This window comes from Chiroxiphia lanceolata, chromosome 1 (genome assembly GCF_009829145.1).
Source record: "Chiroxiphia lanceolata isolate bChiLan1 chromosome 1, bChiLan1.pri, whole genome shotgun sequence".
NCBI classification, from domain to species: domain Eukaryota; kingdom Metazoa; phylum Chordata; class Aves; order Passeriformes; family Pipridae; genus Chiroxiphia; species Chiroxiphia lanceolata.
Genome location: NC_045637.1, coordinates 13,865,222 through 13,880,530, shown reverse-complemented (window position 1 = coordinate 13,880,530; position 15,309 = coordinate 13,865,222). Strand labels below are relative to the sequence as shown.

At 40.3% G+C, this 15,309-nt stretch overlaps 2 protein-coding genes across 2 annotated transcripts in view; one reads left to right on the top strand and one right to left on the bottom strand.

The window, feature by feature from the left end:
• Positions 1–11,174, top strand: part of COL14A1 (collagen type XIV alpha 1 chain) — a 114,539-nt gene extending 103,365 nt beyond the window's left edge. Inside the window, exons 44-48 of the mRNA XM_032693881.1 lie at positions 227–293; positions 797–985; positions 7,812–7,889; positions 8,743–8,898; positions 10,258–11,174. Of these exons, the coding sequence (XP_032549772.1) occupies positions 227–293; positions 797–985; positions 7,812–7,889; positions 8,743–8,898; positions 10,258–10,580 (813 nt within the window). The 3' untranslated portion in view covers positions 10,581–11,174. The remainder of the gene's footprint in view (positions 1–226; positions 294–796; positions 986–7,811; positions 7,890–8,742; positions 8,899–10,257) is intronic.
• A 2,486-nt stretch (positions 11,175–13,660) lies between these two features.
• Positions 13,661–15,309, bottom strand: part of MRPL13 (mitochondrial ribosomal protein L13) — a 30,488-nt gene continuing 28,839 nt past the window's right edge. Inside the window, exon 7 of the mRNA XM_032693871.1 lies at positions 13,661–13,974. The gene's annotated coding sequence lies outside the window, so the exon portion shown is untranslated. The remainder of the gene's footprint in view (positions 13,975–15,309) is intronic.

Sequence of the window (15,309 nt, the reverse complement as noted above, 5' to 3'; positions counted from 1 at the left end):
AAGCATGTCTCCAAATCTCTCATTAGGGTTATCTTCTCAGACCTTGGCTTACTGGCTGAAACAGTAATGGGAACCAGCGAAATCCCAAAATTTCTTTGGCTTTTTTTTCCTCATGTGTGAGGATATATCTCTCAGCACTGATAAATGTCTTTCATTGCTCTAAGCGCTTTCAGCACAGAACTGATGCAACAAACTGTTTTATGACACCGCTGCTGTTGTTATCCAGGGCGATCTTCAGTCCCAAGCAATGGTTCGTGCTGTTGCTCGTCAAGTGTGTGAACAGCTCATCCAGGGCAAGTACATCCATAGTTCATATGCTTCTATCTCCAGAATGGATTTTTCCTGCCACCATTACTTACAAATACGATGCTTTTCAAAGTATCTAAGGGGATCTGTTTGTTTTAGGCTAGACAGTCAGGATTTATGTTCAACTGGATTTATAAGCCAAGTAGAGCTGATTAGCATCAGCCATCTAAGAAAAGCCAGAATTGTCTCCAATCTATTATAGTATACAGAAGCTTCTGCTGTAACAATTTTAAATTTTTATAGACATAAAATACAAAAAAAACCCCAAACCCTTACCAAAGTAAAGAAGTAAAATTCCACACAATAGTTTTTCCACTTTCTGTGTACTTCCTAAACCACTATTTCTCCACCAACAAGCACACGACTTCATGCACATAATATCAAAGTATGACAGACCACAGCCTTGAGAACTTGCCAATGCTCTGTTCAAACTTTGCTGAACCAGATTTTCCACTGCAACTTGAAAATTATGATATTTTTTTCCTGACAGGTCATATGGCAAGATATAACTCAATTCTGAACCAGATTCCAAGCCAGTCTGTCTCAACACGAACCATCGCAGGACCTCCTGGTGAGCCAGGTCGGCCAGGAGCTCCAGGGCCACAGGGTGAACAAGGATCACCGGGCATGCAAGGGTTTCCAGGAAGCCCTGGTCAACCTGGAAGACCAGGAGAAAGAGGTAGGCTTCATACTTCACACATACAAAGTTATACCTCCTTTTCCTGATACGTTCTGATGGCTTTTGTCTCCTATCTAAATCAAAGCAACAGTTTTCTCACTAGTTGGTTGGTGAGTTTAACACAGACCATAATGAAAGCTCTGTAGAATCTCTGTCATGAAGGTCATGCAGGCTTTGCTGAGTGTGATTTTGCAGGATCAAACAGAGGTTTAATGTTTAAGCTGCTGAAGATTGGTGGGACATAACTGTGCACATCCCATCACATCATGCTTTCATCTTAGTAGGACTCTGAAGTGAACTGAATCTCTAAATATATCAGCAAAGGAGCTACTGAAGAAGGTCAAGTGCAAAACTGATAGGTGCTTGTTGGGGAAAGATTGAGCTTTTCTGATAGCATGAAATGTGTCAGTCTAGAAATTTCTGACTCACAATTGTCTGAATGGAGCAAGGTTGCTAAGGAAAAGAAAAAAATTCCTAGTTTATGGAAATGGTGAGGTCAGAGAGAAGTAATACACTTAACATTTACAAGAACTCTCTTATGTATTCTTATGTGTAGGCTAGATCCCCTTCTCTGTTTCTCCACCAGCATTGTCTAATAAAGAAACAAGCTCCATGTTTGATTTACTCTCTCTCTGTGCAACCCTGGCAATCTTTGGTGTCCCCAAGTAGCACTAACCTCACAGAGGTAATACTGAGTAGATCTAAAATTGTGAAAGTGCTTTGAAGGCCACAACATGAGGAGGTGTCCAGAAACCCAAGAGACTTATGTGATATTCAAAAGCAGTGAATTGGTGTTGCTGTTACAAAATCTGCTATCTAGCATTTTAAAAATTAATTGCTATGAAGGCTGTGCAGTTCAGGAACAGTTCAGTTCAGGAGCTTAATAGTTCCAGTTCACAGTAGCCATGATACTCACAGTTAAAACATTGTTTTGAAAAGAAAGTCTTTGAGTGAACCTGTGAGACTGTAATTCCAATTATTTTTTGAAAAATAAATAAAAAAAAGAGTCAAGGTTTCAGGTACTGACCCCTCAGTCATGCCTGCCTGCTCCAGCTGAGCAAAATCCAGACACTGTCCAGAAAGAAGGAGGAATGAGACAAGTAGAAAAAAAGATTGGAAGAGAAAGCAAGTGAGGAACTAACTGAATTTAAAAAGGATGACCTGGAGAGACTGAATGCAGATTTCAGGGTACTTGCTTCCACACTAATACTAGCATGTATCAAATGGCTTCTTGGGAATAGATTGTTTAAGCTAGGACTTTGGGAATGGAAGAACCAAAATACCAGGCTACAGAAAAGGAAACCTGTCCAGCATTTTCCATTATATTTGTTGTGCTGAGGCCCAGACACACATGTTGTACTGCTATGAAATCACAGAGTGTTTAGATACAGTCATTTAAATGAAATAGGATGTGGGTTAACTCATTGCTGATAATGTCGGAGAAGCAGCATTGGGAACAGAGTGAGTACAGTTAGGGTAAAAACACATTGAAAAGAGTATTTATTACTCTTTTCTTCTCTATATAGATAACTGATGTTAGAAGGGACTGATTTTGACAGGTAGTACTTGTGGGGAGTTTCATAATTAGAGAGCAAGTTCTGTTCAAGCATCCTTCAGAATTACAATCAGCCAACCAGAGCTCTGCAGATTTTCATGAAATGTGATGCCAAATATTGGGAGTGTTTTACAATACTTAACAGCTTAAAATGATATTGTTTCAAGAATCAAGAATCCACGTGTAAACTTAAAAGACAAAATAATTGGCTGGTTTATTTGGAGTGAAAATGGGATTTTAGGATGTTCATGTAACTGGAGCCTTAAAGAGAATCTGGAAGAAAGAGGAAGGAGCTCCTTCAGAAAGTAGGCAAAAGCATATCATAATTTATTAGTCCTTGGGGATTTAATTTCTTCAGAAGCAACTGAATCTTTATTCTGATGTGTGTTTGATATAATAGCACTTTATTTAGCAGGAAGATACCTTTTGCTACAGACCTTTGGGATATTTCGGAATCTGTTTCTAAGGAATTTCTCTAAGCTAACCCCAAAATGCAGAAATGAAAATTAAAAATTCTTGTAACCAGAGTCATGCTTGTGGAGAATGACTGGAAGTTTTTCATGCATTCTCAATTATCACTTGATTCCTAATTACATATTATACAGGGAGGGAGCAGACTAAAATTACTCTTCTTCTATATGGAAGGGTTTTTAATTTTCCAATAACTACAGAGAAGAGAGTAAATGGAGTCAGACTCCATCCCTTGGTGTGTTCTGAAGCATTGTTTGCCTTTAACTTGTTTGGCAAACACGATGTGTAGTCCTGTCCTGAAGATCTCCAGCCAGCCACTTGGAAGTCTTTATGAACAATGTGTTTCTTTTCACTGATGTCATCAACATTTTGGTTGTATATGAAGTCAATTTAATGTTCAAGACCAGTGCCAGATCAGCAACTCTGAAAGTCAGGCTCCACCTTTAAGTTCAGAAAATGCACTGCTGCAGAGCGTACTGAGAAGTCATAGGCATTAGAAGGAAACAACACCTGCTTATTTAGTAGTGTTGCTTTTTTCCCCTCAAATTATTGGGATTGCTGCAAGAATGTTACTGGCTCTGAGCTGAGTGGCAAGGTGTTGGTAGAGTGGGAAGAGAAAAAGGTGGGACAGGAGGATAGATGTTTCTTCCTGCTCGCCTCTCCTGCCTACCACCTGTTCAATCCCAGCCTGTAAGAAAGGGGCACTTTGGAAAGCAGCGTGTGGGACTGGTCAGAAGTCGTGCACCAAAGAGAGCTTTACTGGAATATGTCAGCAGTGAGAGACACCAGTGAGCTTCCCTGCTAACTTGCCTGGCCAATAGCTTCTCTTCCCTTGTTTACCTTGTCACTCTGCCAAGCATTAATCAGATGTTTTGGAAAGAGACTGGGATTCAGAGAGTGTTTTGGAGTTCTGTTTGAAACCTTCACTTGAACTTCTAAGTCCAGGATGTCCCATTCTTGGATGTGTTCTCTCACTAATAAAGCACTAAGCTGGTCCTTCCAAGAAAGACCACCTCAGGGAGAAAAGACAAGTCATTTCTCCTGACAGATTCAGTTCTCAGTGTCTGTTGCCAGCTGAGAGGCCACATTGTATTACCAGGCCCCTACAGTACATATTCCCAGATAAATTACTAGAATTTTGCTCTCTTACTTATTTGCATAAATACATAAAACCCCAAACGCTAATTATTGACATCAATGCATCTCTATTTTAATTTTAATTTCTATTTTAATCTCTGTTTTAACTGGTTCACAGCACTGGTTTCTATTTTCATTTCAGCTAGTTCAAATATTTTTTGTTTTAATTTTATGTTTATGAACTGGGACTTAACTAGTGTCTGGCTTCTCAGTGCCCAGGAACTAGTTGAAACTGCAAAATAATATAAAATCCCCAAGGATTCAGCACGCTTTTTTCTTCTTTTTTTTTTTTTTTTTTGTTTTCAATTATTTTTGTAATAGATGAGTAGTTTTCTCAACTTTGAGGAAAAATGGAAAAGCCCTAGTAAAATTTATTCTGAGGTACTGTTAGCTTTCAGATGCTGTGAAAGTGCAGTTCTTCTACTATTGAGTGGACTTTGGCTCTTATGTGGCCTGAAGTGACGCATAAAACTTAAGGCTACTTACCCCATCCAACTATGATTAAAGTACAATAAATACCTAGGCTGTCACTGGGAAAGTCACTGTTCTCAAGCACAGTTTGATCTGTATTTACTTCCTGGCTTCATATGAAAGAGTCAGTTGAACATGTGTTATCAAAAGACACATGTTTACAGCTGTGATGGCAAAATTCCAGCGGAATTAAATGGAACTTTTGCCAGTTAAGTCAATTAAATACTTTTATTTCCAATTTTAGCTTCATCTGGATTAGAAAAGAAAAAAATGACAACCCTGTGTTATTATATGCTATAGTCACAGCTGAACATCTTTAAAAGTGGACATTTTCTTAATTGCAATATTCTCCTCACAGGAGAATTGCAGTTCTCTTGCAGGACAGTATCCTCTTAAAGACAAAATTAGATAAGCAATACCTGAGATTTCCTTTTGGTGCAGGAACCATGGAAATTTAATTTTCTTTGCTAGAGAATGTGTTCATGAGTTTGGCTCTGTTTTTAATAACTGATGCTATCAGAGTTATCTTTAGAGGAGCGTTGGAAATAATTGATTTCAGTTGCTTGTGATCTCCCCAGGGCTGAACCAAAGCCATTGCTTAGTTTGGATGGGGACAAGACATGAAAACGTGGTTAATGGGAAGGGGGAGAGACAGTTTGAAGGTATTGCTGAAGTATGTCCAGTGCACAAATTAGAAAGCAGTTCCTGGGATCTGAAGGCTCAAATGACAAACTTTGATACCCACTTTCATCCCTGAGGGTGATTAATCATTGCAGTAAACCCACATGGAGAGTGATGGCTTGTCTGGTTGGCTTTCTGTAAGCCGTGCTCTAATGGCAGCAAAAGTGACTTGGGTGAATTTTGAATGTTCTGTCATTTATTAGGAGCAAGCCAAGAGGTCTGTGAGTCTGTTGAGTCCATTAGGGAAGCCCATAGAGTGCTCGATTTTTAACTCATGAGCATTTTGCCTTAGGAATAGGATATTCTTGCTTCAGTGTTTATGTTCTCTTTAACTTGGATAAACTTTACTGAAAATTAGACTAAAAGAGGCCTAAGGTAGACTTTTATCTTGGCCTTCAGTATTTGCTTAAGATCTTGATATCCATGTGATTTCAAAGGAGGTTTGTCCTGCACAAGAGCTTCATCACTTGTTCCAGAATGAACATTTTATTCTTAGCCTGAGTAGATTTGTTCCATGTTTAGCATTTCTTACTGCCATTTTATTCTGTGAACATCACATGTGGGTATGTGGTTTTGTGTGTTTTAAGAATAATAAGAGTGCCTGAAGGCTGTGATTTGAAAACATTGTGGCCATTGTCTTTGAAGTCACCAAGTAATATTATCATACAGTAGGATAAGCAGTGATTGTTATAATAAACATCTGTGTAGATTCCAGGAGGTTGTCGTGGGCCAGTCTTCTTATGAAAAAAAATGCAATTCACACATACAGACCTTGCCTTTTGCAAATTGCAAGCCTTTCCTTACAGGTCTTGAGTGGTAAGAGATAATTTGGATACATTCACCTTGTTACAAGGCCTGCAGCACAAGTAGAGCATTGCAACAGATGAGTTTCTCCATCTGTTTGAAGCAAGACAGGGCTAAGCAAATTTCAGGTATCTGGAAAAAAACACCCCTCCCCTCCAAATTTTGGAATTGAAGGAAATAAAAGGCATTAAAGGGAAACAAGAAATACCTTAATTATGCTAGGACAGTGGCAAAGAGCCTTGTAGAGGTAAGACAAAGAGCTCATTGTGATTTGGTTGAAAATTTTGTGCTCAATGTGGAGTTACTGTTTGCAGAGGTGTGGCCTGTGTTGGGTCACATGATATGTTGCCCTCCTGTTCCACAGAAGACCCAGAACTCCTCAGCAGATACTGAATCCCCTGCAGTTCAGCAGACTCTTATTTGATAAACTTCATGTGAGCAATTCAGTGCCAGTGGGTTTTAATTACAAGTTTTTCCCCACTTAGACTTTGTATTTATTTACTTACTTCCATCAGACATTAGCTCATGAAGATAAAAAAAATCTTCTATGACTCCTTGAAATAATGAGGTATTCTCCATCTACTTTGCCCTAAAAAGTAGCAGTTACCTGAGCAGAGGGGAAGGAAAGAATCAGCTGAAATTGTAGATACTGCTCCTTCCAGGGCAGCAGCTGTTTTCTCTCTGGTTTGTGTTGATGAAGGTGCCCTATATTGGCTTTGACTCTGTAACTGGGTAAGCTGTGAAGCAGGGAGAGCAATTACCAGTGCTGGGAGGGAGGTCGGGGAAAATGCGGGGGGGAGTCCCACAAACCAGCCTGGGTTTGGTGTCTTTGAACTATCCAAATCAAACACAGACTTTATGAGAGTTTCCAAGTCATCAGTGGAAACTCAGGGTCTGGAATTTATGGTTTTGACACCTACTATAGTTTGACACCACTTATTGTGATGGCTGCATATAGAAAGTGTTTGTATAGGATACCATAGTGGTAGCACAGAAAGAGATGGAAAGCTGGAAGAAGGCACTGCTTTCTCTGAATTACTAGATTTGTGACCTCCATGAATCAGACCCAAGGATAGAAATTTAGTGCCATGAGCAAGTGCAGGAACAACTCACTGGCTGTGCATGTTGGAACATCAGAGTTTTATGACTGGGAAACACTTGGATTGGGCTTTATTTGTGGGGGACAGATGTTGACAGATTTTTGATGAAACTCCTTTTCTTGTGTTTCAGCAAGATTCTGCCATAACCCACTACAGCTCTCACCACGTGTATGTAGAACCATCTTGTCCTGAACCACTCTTTAGTGGGTGAATGTTTGAAGAAAAATTGGCTGTAGAATGAAAAATTTATAAACAGCTTTGAGGCTCTGAGGATTCTTCTGACTTAAAGTCGTTGCACCTTGCTATAGACCAGAGGCAGCTTTCCAGCAGGAAGTGCAGCCTGGAAACTGGCTGATGCCTCTGCATACCACCTCCATGAAACCACCATGGCAGCAGGAATGTTTAAGACCTCAGGAATGACATATTTCCCTTGAGAGGCTGTCAGGGAAGGGATGGAAAAAGAACCAAATAATTTTTAATTTTCACCTCCTTCCTTCTCTGCCATCTGGTTTTAGATGAAAAATAACATATGGAACTATAATCCTGGTTAACTAATAAACACTGCCCACACTTTTGATCAAAGTGTGACCGAATACTATTTCCTTAGGTTTACCAGGTGAGAAAGGAGAAAAAGGCAATCCAGGTGTTGGAACACAAGGACCCCGAGGCCCACCAGGATCTACAGGTAAAGTTACATTTGAAGCATCTGCATTAGACCACTCTGACCCAAGTGCAAAGCAGCTCAGACTGGCTCTGTCTTTCGCTTCTAAGGCTCAAGCAGCAGAAGTCAGCAGTTCAGGCACCTTAACTGTCATAACCTTCTTATTATGTTAATATGTTGTGATGTGCCACATGATGGTATTGTCAGTCACACGAGTAGTTTCCTTTTCCCTGTAATAAACTGCTTCTCCAAACCCAACTTTTAAATTTTTTTTAAGTATTATTTTTAGATATGGGTTCTTGAAGGGGAAGAAAGTTGTCTGGACTAATTGCATTTGTTTTCTCATTGACTCAAGGGGTGATATCCATGTCCTGTTGAAACGGGAGTAAAATTGCATTGACTTAATTAGGATATTTTGGTCATGAGAGCACTGGTATCAAGGCACAGCATTACTCAGAAACTGTATGGAAAGGGAGTGGGGGAAATCAACAGCTGCACAGGCATCCAGGACTGTCCCTCCCCCATGAAACTGCCTTTCTGGAAGTTTGATGCTTGGTGAAACATTTACTTTAGTATAAATTTCTGGCTAAAAGCTGTGTCTGGCAAGGAAGAGGAAACAGTGGCCAGAGGAGGCGGCTCATCGGGAGCAGGTCTCCTCTTGGGCTGCTGCTTTGCCTTCCTTGCCAGAGGCTGCAGTCTTTCCCTCAGCTTGCCCAGGAGAGTCAGAGCCAGGATGCCCAGCTGCTCTGCTCAGACTGTCTTGGAAGTGTTTGTAGCACACTCAGTGCCATGTTTTCCAGGCCAAGGAAAGTGGCCTCAAATCTCTGCTTTCATGAAAGACACTACTCAGCTGTTTCATCTCCCCCTTTTTATGCAGGACCTCCAGGAGAAAGTCGAACTGGCAGCCCAGGACCGCCAGGATCACCGGGCCCACGAGGTCCCCCTGGTCACATGGGACCCCCAGGCTCACAGGGTCCTTCTGGTCCCCCTGGGTACTGTGATCCGTCCTCCTGCGCTGGTTATGGCATGGGAGGTGAGTAGTCAGGAGCTGGGGCAGCTGCTGTCTGCACAGGCGAGGGTGGCATTTTCTAACAGCCAAAGTAAGATGGAGGCTACTGCTGAACCCTGTGCTAAAATGTGGCAGCTCCCTAAAAACCTGCATGTCCAGTGTGGCTGTACTTTGTGGGACTGCAGCACAAAGAGAAGGTGACCCCAGCACAGTGACCGAAGGAAGTCCACCATCTGATCCCGGCCTGTAAAACAGATCCTGCCTAGTGGGTTTTGTCCTGTACGTGTTTGTGTAGCTGTATGAGCCTGCTCCATCTCAGCGGTCTCTGTGTTGAACCCCCACCATGTAATGTTTGTGACAGCAGAGTTTTTTACATTTGTAGTTTCTCAAGCGTGTTGCTGAACTTCCCCTTCCGTGTGCCTCTGAGTGGCATGAGAGCATGACCCTTACTAAAACCATAGTAGTGTAACCTGGCACAGGGATGCACGTGTCCATCATTAACCAGTGAAAGCCATCTGGAAAAATGATTCTTTCTACATCTTCTCTGTATCCTACTTTCCCCTCTCGTTATAGCACGGAGAGGCCATAGGAGGAAGTTAACACAATTACCAACAATTATGTCACCCAACCTAAAACTGAAATTAGTAAAGCACTAGTCCCTACAGATGTTACACGTAAAGCATATTTGTTTGATGTTTACAGTTTAATCTGCCCTGAGCTGATTTGTATGTTTTACTTACCTGAATGTTTTTGTTGTCGTCTCTTCCTATCCTTTTCTCCTCACTTCCCCTCCCCGTTGTTCATTTCCTGTTTTAAGGCCCAATCCCTTACAATGGCTACCAATCCAGAAGGTGAAAGGCTCATTCTGGTTCAGGTCTCATTGGGCTGAAGGTCAGAGATGGATGCTGAACTGCTCTGTGCTTTCCAGCAACGATATTGACTACCACTAATGAACTTACAGCTGCTGTACATGCACTTGGCTTCCTGGCACTGCTAAAAATTATTGGCTGACCCACTTTTGCCTGTTAATCATGTATTCTTGCCCACAATTGGAATAAGCTAAAGCAGGCAGAGTGTGCAATGTATAATGAGCACAATATTACAAATGGACATTTGACAAATTCTGGTGGTGGTTTCCAACTAACTTGGCTGTCTGTTGGTGGGTTTCCAATTGCTCCAGCTTATTAATTTTGTTAAATGTTTTCATTGTTCCTTTATGTGAATAAAAGATGTGTATTTAAAGATTATATATATATATACTCACACACATGATATAGAAATATATCTATATATAAAATGTCAATTTCCTAATGAATGCTTTAATTTTCTACTCCCCTTCTCCTGTGTTAACCATATGAATACTCTTGGTGGTGGTGGGTTAAGGTGGATACGGTGAGCCAACTGATCAAGACATCCCAGTAGTGCAGTTGCCACATAACTCCTACCAAATCTATGACCCTGAGGACCTTTATGATGGTGAGCAACAGCCGTACATAGTTCACGGGTCCTACCCCTTACCATCCCCATACTCCCAGTCCTATCCATCACCTCATCTTGCTCAACCAGAATTTACTCCTGTTCAAGAAGAGATGGAAGCCGTTGAACTGAGATCCCCAGGAATCAGTCGCTTCGCAAGGAGGATAGCCAAAAGGAGCGCCAAGACTCCAGCACGCACAAAGGCAAATGGAAAAAAACCCTCTCAATGAACTGTTTAAAAAGGGAAACATTTTATGTGCATCTGTTTGGCCTTTTGTCCAGGTGCCTCACCTGTCACGGAAGATGTTTACAGGCTCTTATGTTAAAGGAGAAAAAAGTGTACATGGCTGGTTGACACAACAAATAATGGTAATTATCTTGCATGCCAGAAGCTTAGTTGTTAGTGGGTTGGTGCTAGATGATGATGAAAGGTCACTTGTAGATCTTTCTGTGGAGTACTGTTCTGTTCACTATTCAAACTGTATAAAAACATGCGTCCAGCTAGTTGGTGTACGTAGAACCATCCAGAAAAGTTAATGTTTGTTATCAGTTTTTTCCTAATTGATTACGTTCTGTTGGTTTTGGATTAATTGCTTTTCTAGCAGAGTAACCTGACTAAATTCACTGGAGAACAATCATAATCAGGTTTCCTTGAACCCAGCTTATTACCCTTTTGCAAAGAACTCATACGTTAACAGGGTGTTGTTTTTTCTAACTCACATGATATAAATACACAAGAATGTTCTGTGGGAGCACACTGATAATTTATTGTGAACCTCTTTCATTTCTGTTTTGTATGCAAATAAAAGTGGCAGGCTTTTGTACGGTAATTCTGTATTCATTTGATTTTTAACTCTGAACAGTTGCATTAGATTAGGGGACAGATTGCAATGAGAAAGAAATACATTCCCCTTTTTCAACACTTTTGGGCAACAGTTTTATTTTAAAGGGTGTAGGCACTTAGTATAAACATTATTTAGCCTTATTTTTAAAATTATATATGGACAAATGTGGAGAGTAACTGTGCGATGAGTTGGTTGTACCATCTGTGGAGGTGAGATTTCACATATTGACATGCCAAAGTCAAAAGACCTGGCAGGTGTAGTTGGGATGGCAACTTGGATCAGCTAATGAGGAGAGGAAGGAAAAATGCCAACCCAATCACTTGAGCACAGAGCAATTCCTTATCTACAAATAAACAAGATAAGTTATGAAGTGACTCAATGAACAGCTTTGAACAACACTGGAGACTAAGCATCAAAGCAAGACTTAGCTCAAAATGGCCATTTAAGCTGAAAGCATGGATTTGGGACACTTCTAATTCAGCCTCATACAGAGATGGAGAGACTGGTCTGTGCATCTCAGGGCTGTCTTCCTGCTCATCCCTGCATGCAGGAGGTCTCTCCATTCTCAGTTAAGAAAAACCTGTCAGGTTTCACCTCTGGCCACCCCAGCAGCTCCCTTAGTTCACCAGGAGGAAGATAACAGGTACCTTTACTGTGTAATCTCCAATTATCTCACCTAGAATTCAACCTCATTAGTAACACACACCATTTGTACATGTGACTAACCATGGGCAAGCTCTGCCTGGGGGCTGGATACCTTTGTAGGCTGTGCTTGTTTTCCCATAATTTCTTTCATCCCTAACTCCCACCACTTTCTTGGAGAAAGGTGATAAAAGTTGATGGAATGTGAGCTGAATGTCAGTTCCTTACCTGCACTTGCATTTGAAGTAGAATGTGGTAGAAAACTACAATGCAGTTTATGGACCTCATCCTTCAGCAGCTCTCAGCCCTGGTTTTTACAGAACACTGAGGCCCCAAGTGAGCACAGCTCTCTGCACAGACATGCAGGGAGAGCCTGGCACACACAGCTGCCATTCAGAAAGATATTATTACAGCTAAATACAGGTAATGCCTGTGCCACAGGATTAATTTCCCTACTGGTACTTGGCTGTGAACACCCACAATAATTTACCCCAAATGTGAACTCCCTGTGCCCTCCCTGGCTGGCACACTCCTGCCCTTGTGTTGTACTGCCCATGTGTTCTCCGAGACACAGTGGGTGACCTGCAGGTCCTGTGGAAGTGACTGAGAAGGTCACTGATGGAAAATCAGCCTTCAAGCAATTCTGCCTGTGTTGTCTCAGAAAGACTTTGAGCCTCCTGTTAGTTAATTTGTTTTAACTTTATATCTAAAATACCATTTACTGGCACCCCACTGACCAGAATACTTCTGGTGTCATTGGTCGTACAGTCACTCGCTGGGCATACCTTGGTAATAATAAGTAACTAACTGGTGGGCACTACCAACTTATAAAAGTATTATTCAAGATTTGTATGTTTGCCAAAAAAAGTAAGACACAGACAGTTAAGATTTCCTCCAAATCCAGTCTCTGAATAACCAAGAGTGTCTCGTATTTTTTCCAGACCACCTAAGGAACTGAAGTTGCTGACTGGAGTATTCAGCACATGATGAATAGCTGATGCCACCCATATATTACCAATAAACCCTCTGTACTGTGTCCTTGGACAGAAAAGAGCATTTACTGCAACCTAGTGCTTTTAAAAATACTTTCACTTGTTACCAAAATGTTACTGACTTGGAAATGCAGGCTGCATATTCACAGGGTAGGAATGTTTCCTGGGATAAGCCCACCTGAATGCCAAAGAAATGCCTGATAGCAAACCATTATTTCATTTAATGAAATATGATTATAAACAAACCAATGTTTTTTTTCCCATATGACGCTTGTATAAAACAAATATAGAAAACTCAAATTCTCCTCACCAAACATTGCCAAATTTTGTAGGTAACATATCAGCATCTTCCACAACACCGAAAACAACAGGTGCTTCACTTTACACAACAGATTTGGCTTGAGGGTTTTCCATGCAGAAAAGCAGTAAGCAATTTCAGGGAAGTAGCTTGCAAAAGCAAAGTAATTTTTAAGACTTTTTTGCATCATTCAACACTTAAGTTCCGTTTTCTCACTTGGTTTTCATAATAAAAATGTAATATGTTCTTTAAAGTAAGTAATCGTGTTCTGGTGGCTTGAATGAAAATCAGGTTTGTGCTTAAGGGTGGAAAAAAGGAAGAGTATCTCCCTGTAATCCAACCTTTACTGCCTGTTATTTCAAAAAGCTCTTTAGTGAAATCAGCTATACTGGGTCAAAGACTGAGGATGAAAAGCCATGGCTGGTAACCAAAATTATTGACTGCTCTTGCGGCACAGAATTCAAGTTTTGCAGCTTTTAGAGTGAGATACTTCATTTTAGTAATCAATGTACTGTTTCTATGAGATGCAAATATTCATTAAAAAGGTATCAATTCTTTAATAATAGTATTGAACCAAATGCCACTAATAAATACCAGATCATACAATGCAGAGTACAGGTGGTATTAACAAGATAATATCTATTTTTATCTGTTTCAAATACAATCATTTTCATAATCTTGCCAAATCAAGTTTGTTAACAGCTGTTAGAAACATTCAGTATAGAAGAGTTGACTGAGATGCACAGATGCTTCCATGTTAGAAGACTTTTCTTTCAAGGAGGAGAGACACTCCTGATGGCACTTCTTCTCCACTTATTGCTATTACTTCCATCGAAAATCTTTAGGTCTGGAAAAAAACAAAAAACAGTGTTTTAAGAAATGTGTGGCACTACAGTGGCTTTGCTTTAAGGCTGCAGTAGCAGCCGGGTCTAGTTTTATTTCCTTATTCTGGTGCTTGAAGTTTTTTTGACAAAGAATATTTTCTGGATTAAATAAAAAGGACAGAACAAATTAAAGAAATTTCCTAAGACCTCTAAGAATTTACAGACATCAGGACTAGTTGGTCAAGGTGTTTCTTACGAGCCACTCCTACTTTCCCAAGCAAAACAAAAGGCATCTTGAACTGAGTGCAGTCCCACAGTGTTTTAAACACTGGTACTAATTTGTCTCCACTTTTAAAAACTGAACAATCTCTGCAAAAGATGGCAAGTTTTAAGTTAACAACACTGTTGGAATAGTTAAAATTGATGATTTAAAAAAACAACCCTACTTTGAATCTTAAAGGTTCTGCAATCCCCTCTGCTTGGATGACAAATGTGAAAAACTGAATTCAGACAGCAGCAGACTGCTGAATTTTGTTCATCAATAGAAATGAAAGGCAGACAGCAATGGAAGCAGGGAGTTTACTTTGGAGACTGAGAGTTTACATGGCTGCAGAGATGTCATACAGAAATCCAGTACTTAGTCATATGTTGCTGTTCTAGAATTTCTCAAGCAATAGCATTGCAAAGTCATTCACACAATTCTTGTATGAGCCTGTAGGTTCTTATGTGAAAGCAACTTGGAATTCAGTCTGTGCTATTTCAAGTGTATTGTATAAAATCTGATGATTGTATAAATTTTACAGAACAACCATAAAAAAGAGTTAGTGTTCATACTGTGATGTATCACAAGGCTTCTTTGTTTTCCATTTAAATGGCATATTCTAACATTTGGACTTGTACTTTTTGTGCAAGACAGAACTCCTGTAAGCTCCATATATGTTGTTTAGATACTTATTTAATGTTGGACTTGAATATACTCAACATTGTGTACCTTGTGGCTGGTACACACCGGAAAATCAAGTCACACTTCACAGAATCTGGGATTTCAGTACTTGCACATATTCACAGAATCACAGAATGGTTTGGGTTGGAAGGAACCTTAAAGATCATTTAGTTCCAACTCCTCAGCCATTCCACATTTTGTCACTTAGATCTCACCCACGCACACCAGCATAGGTATTTCATTGTATCAAACTGTTTGTAGAGTAGTAAGAGTGCAGGATTTTGAAAACCTATCAGCAGTGACTTAGAAGTTTTATCACTGCATCCATCCTAGATGGGTGGACAGTGCTAAAAGATTTTAGGCAACGCAGCATGGCAAAGACATCCTTGTCTTCAAGTTTACAGTTATTACTCTG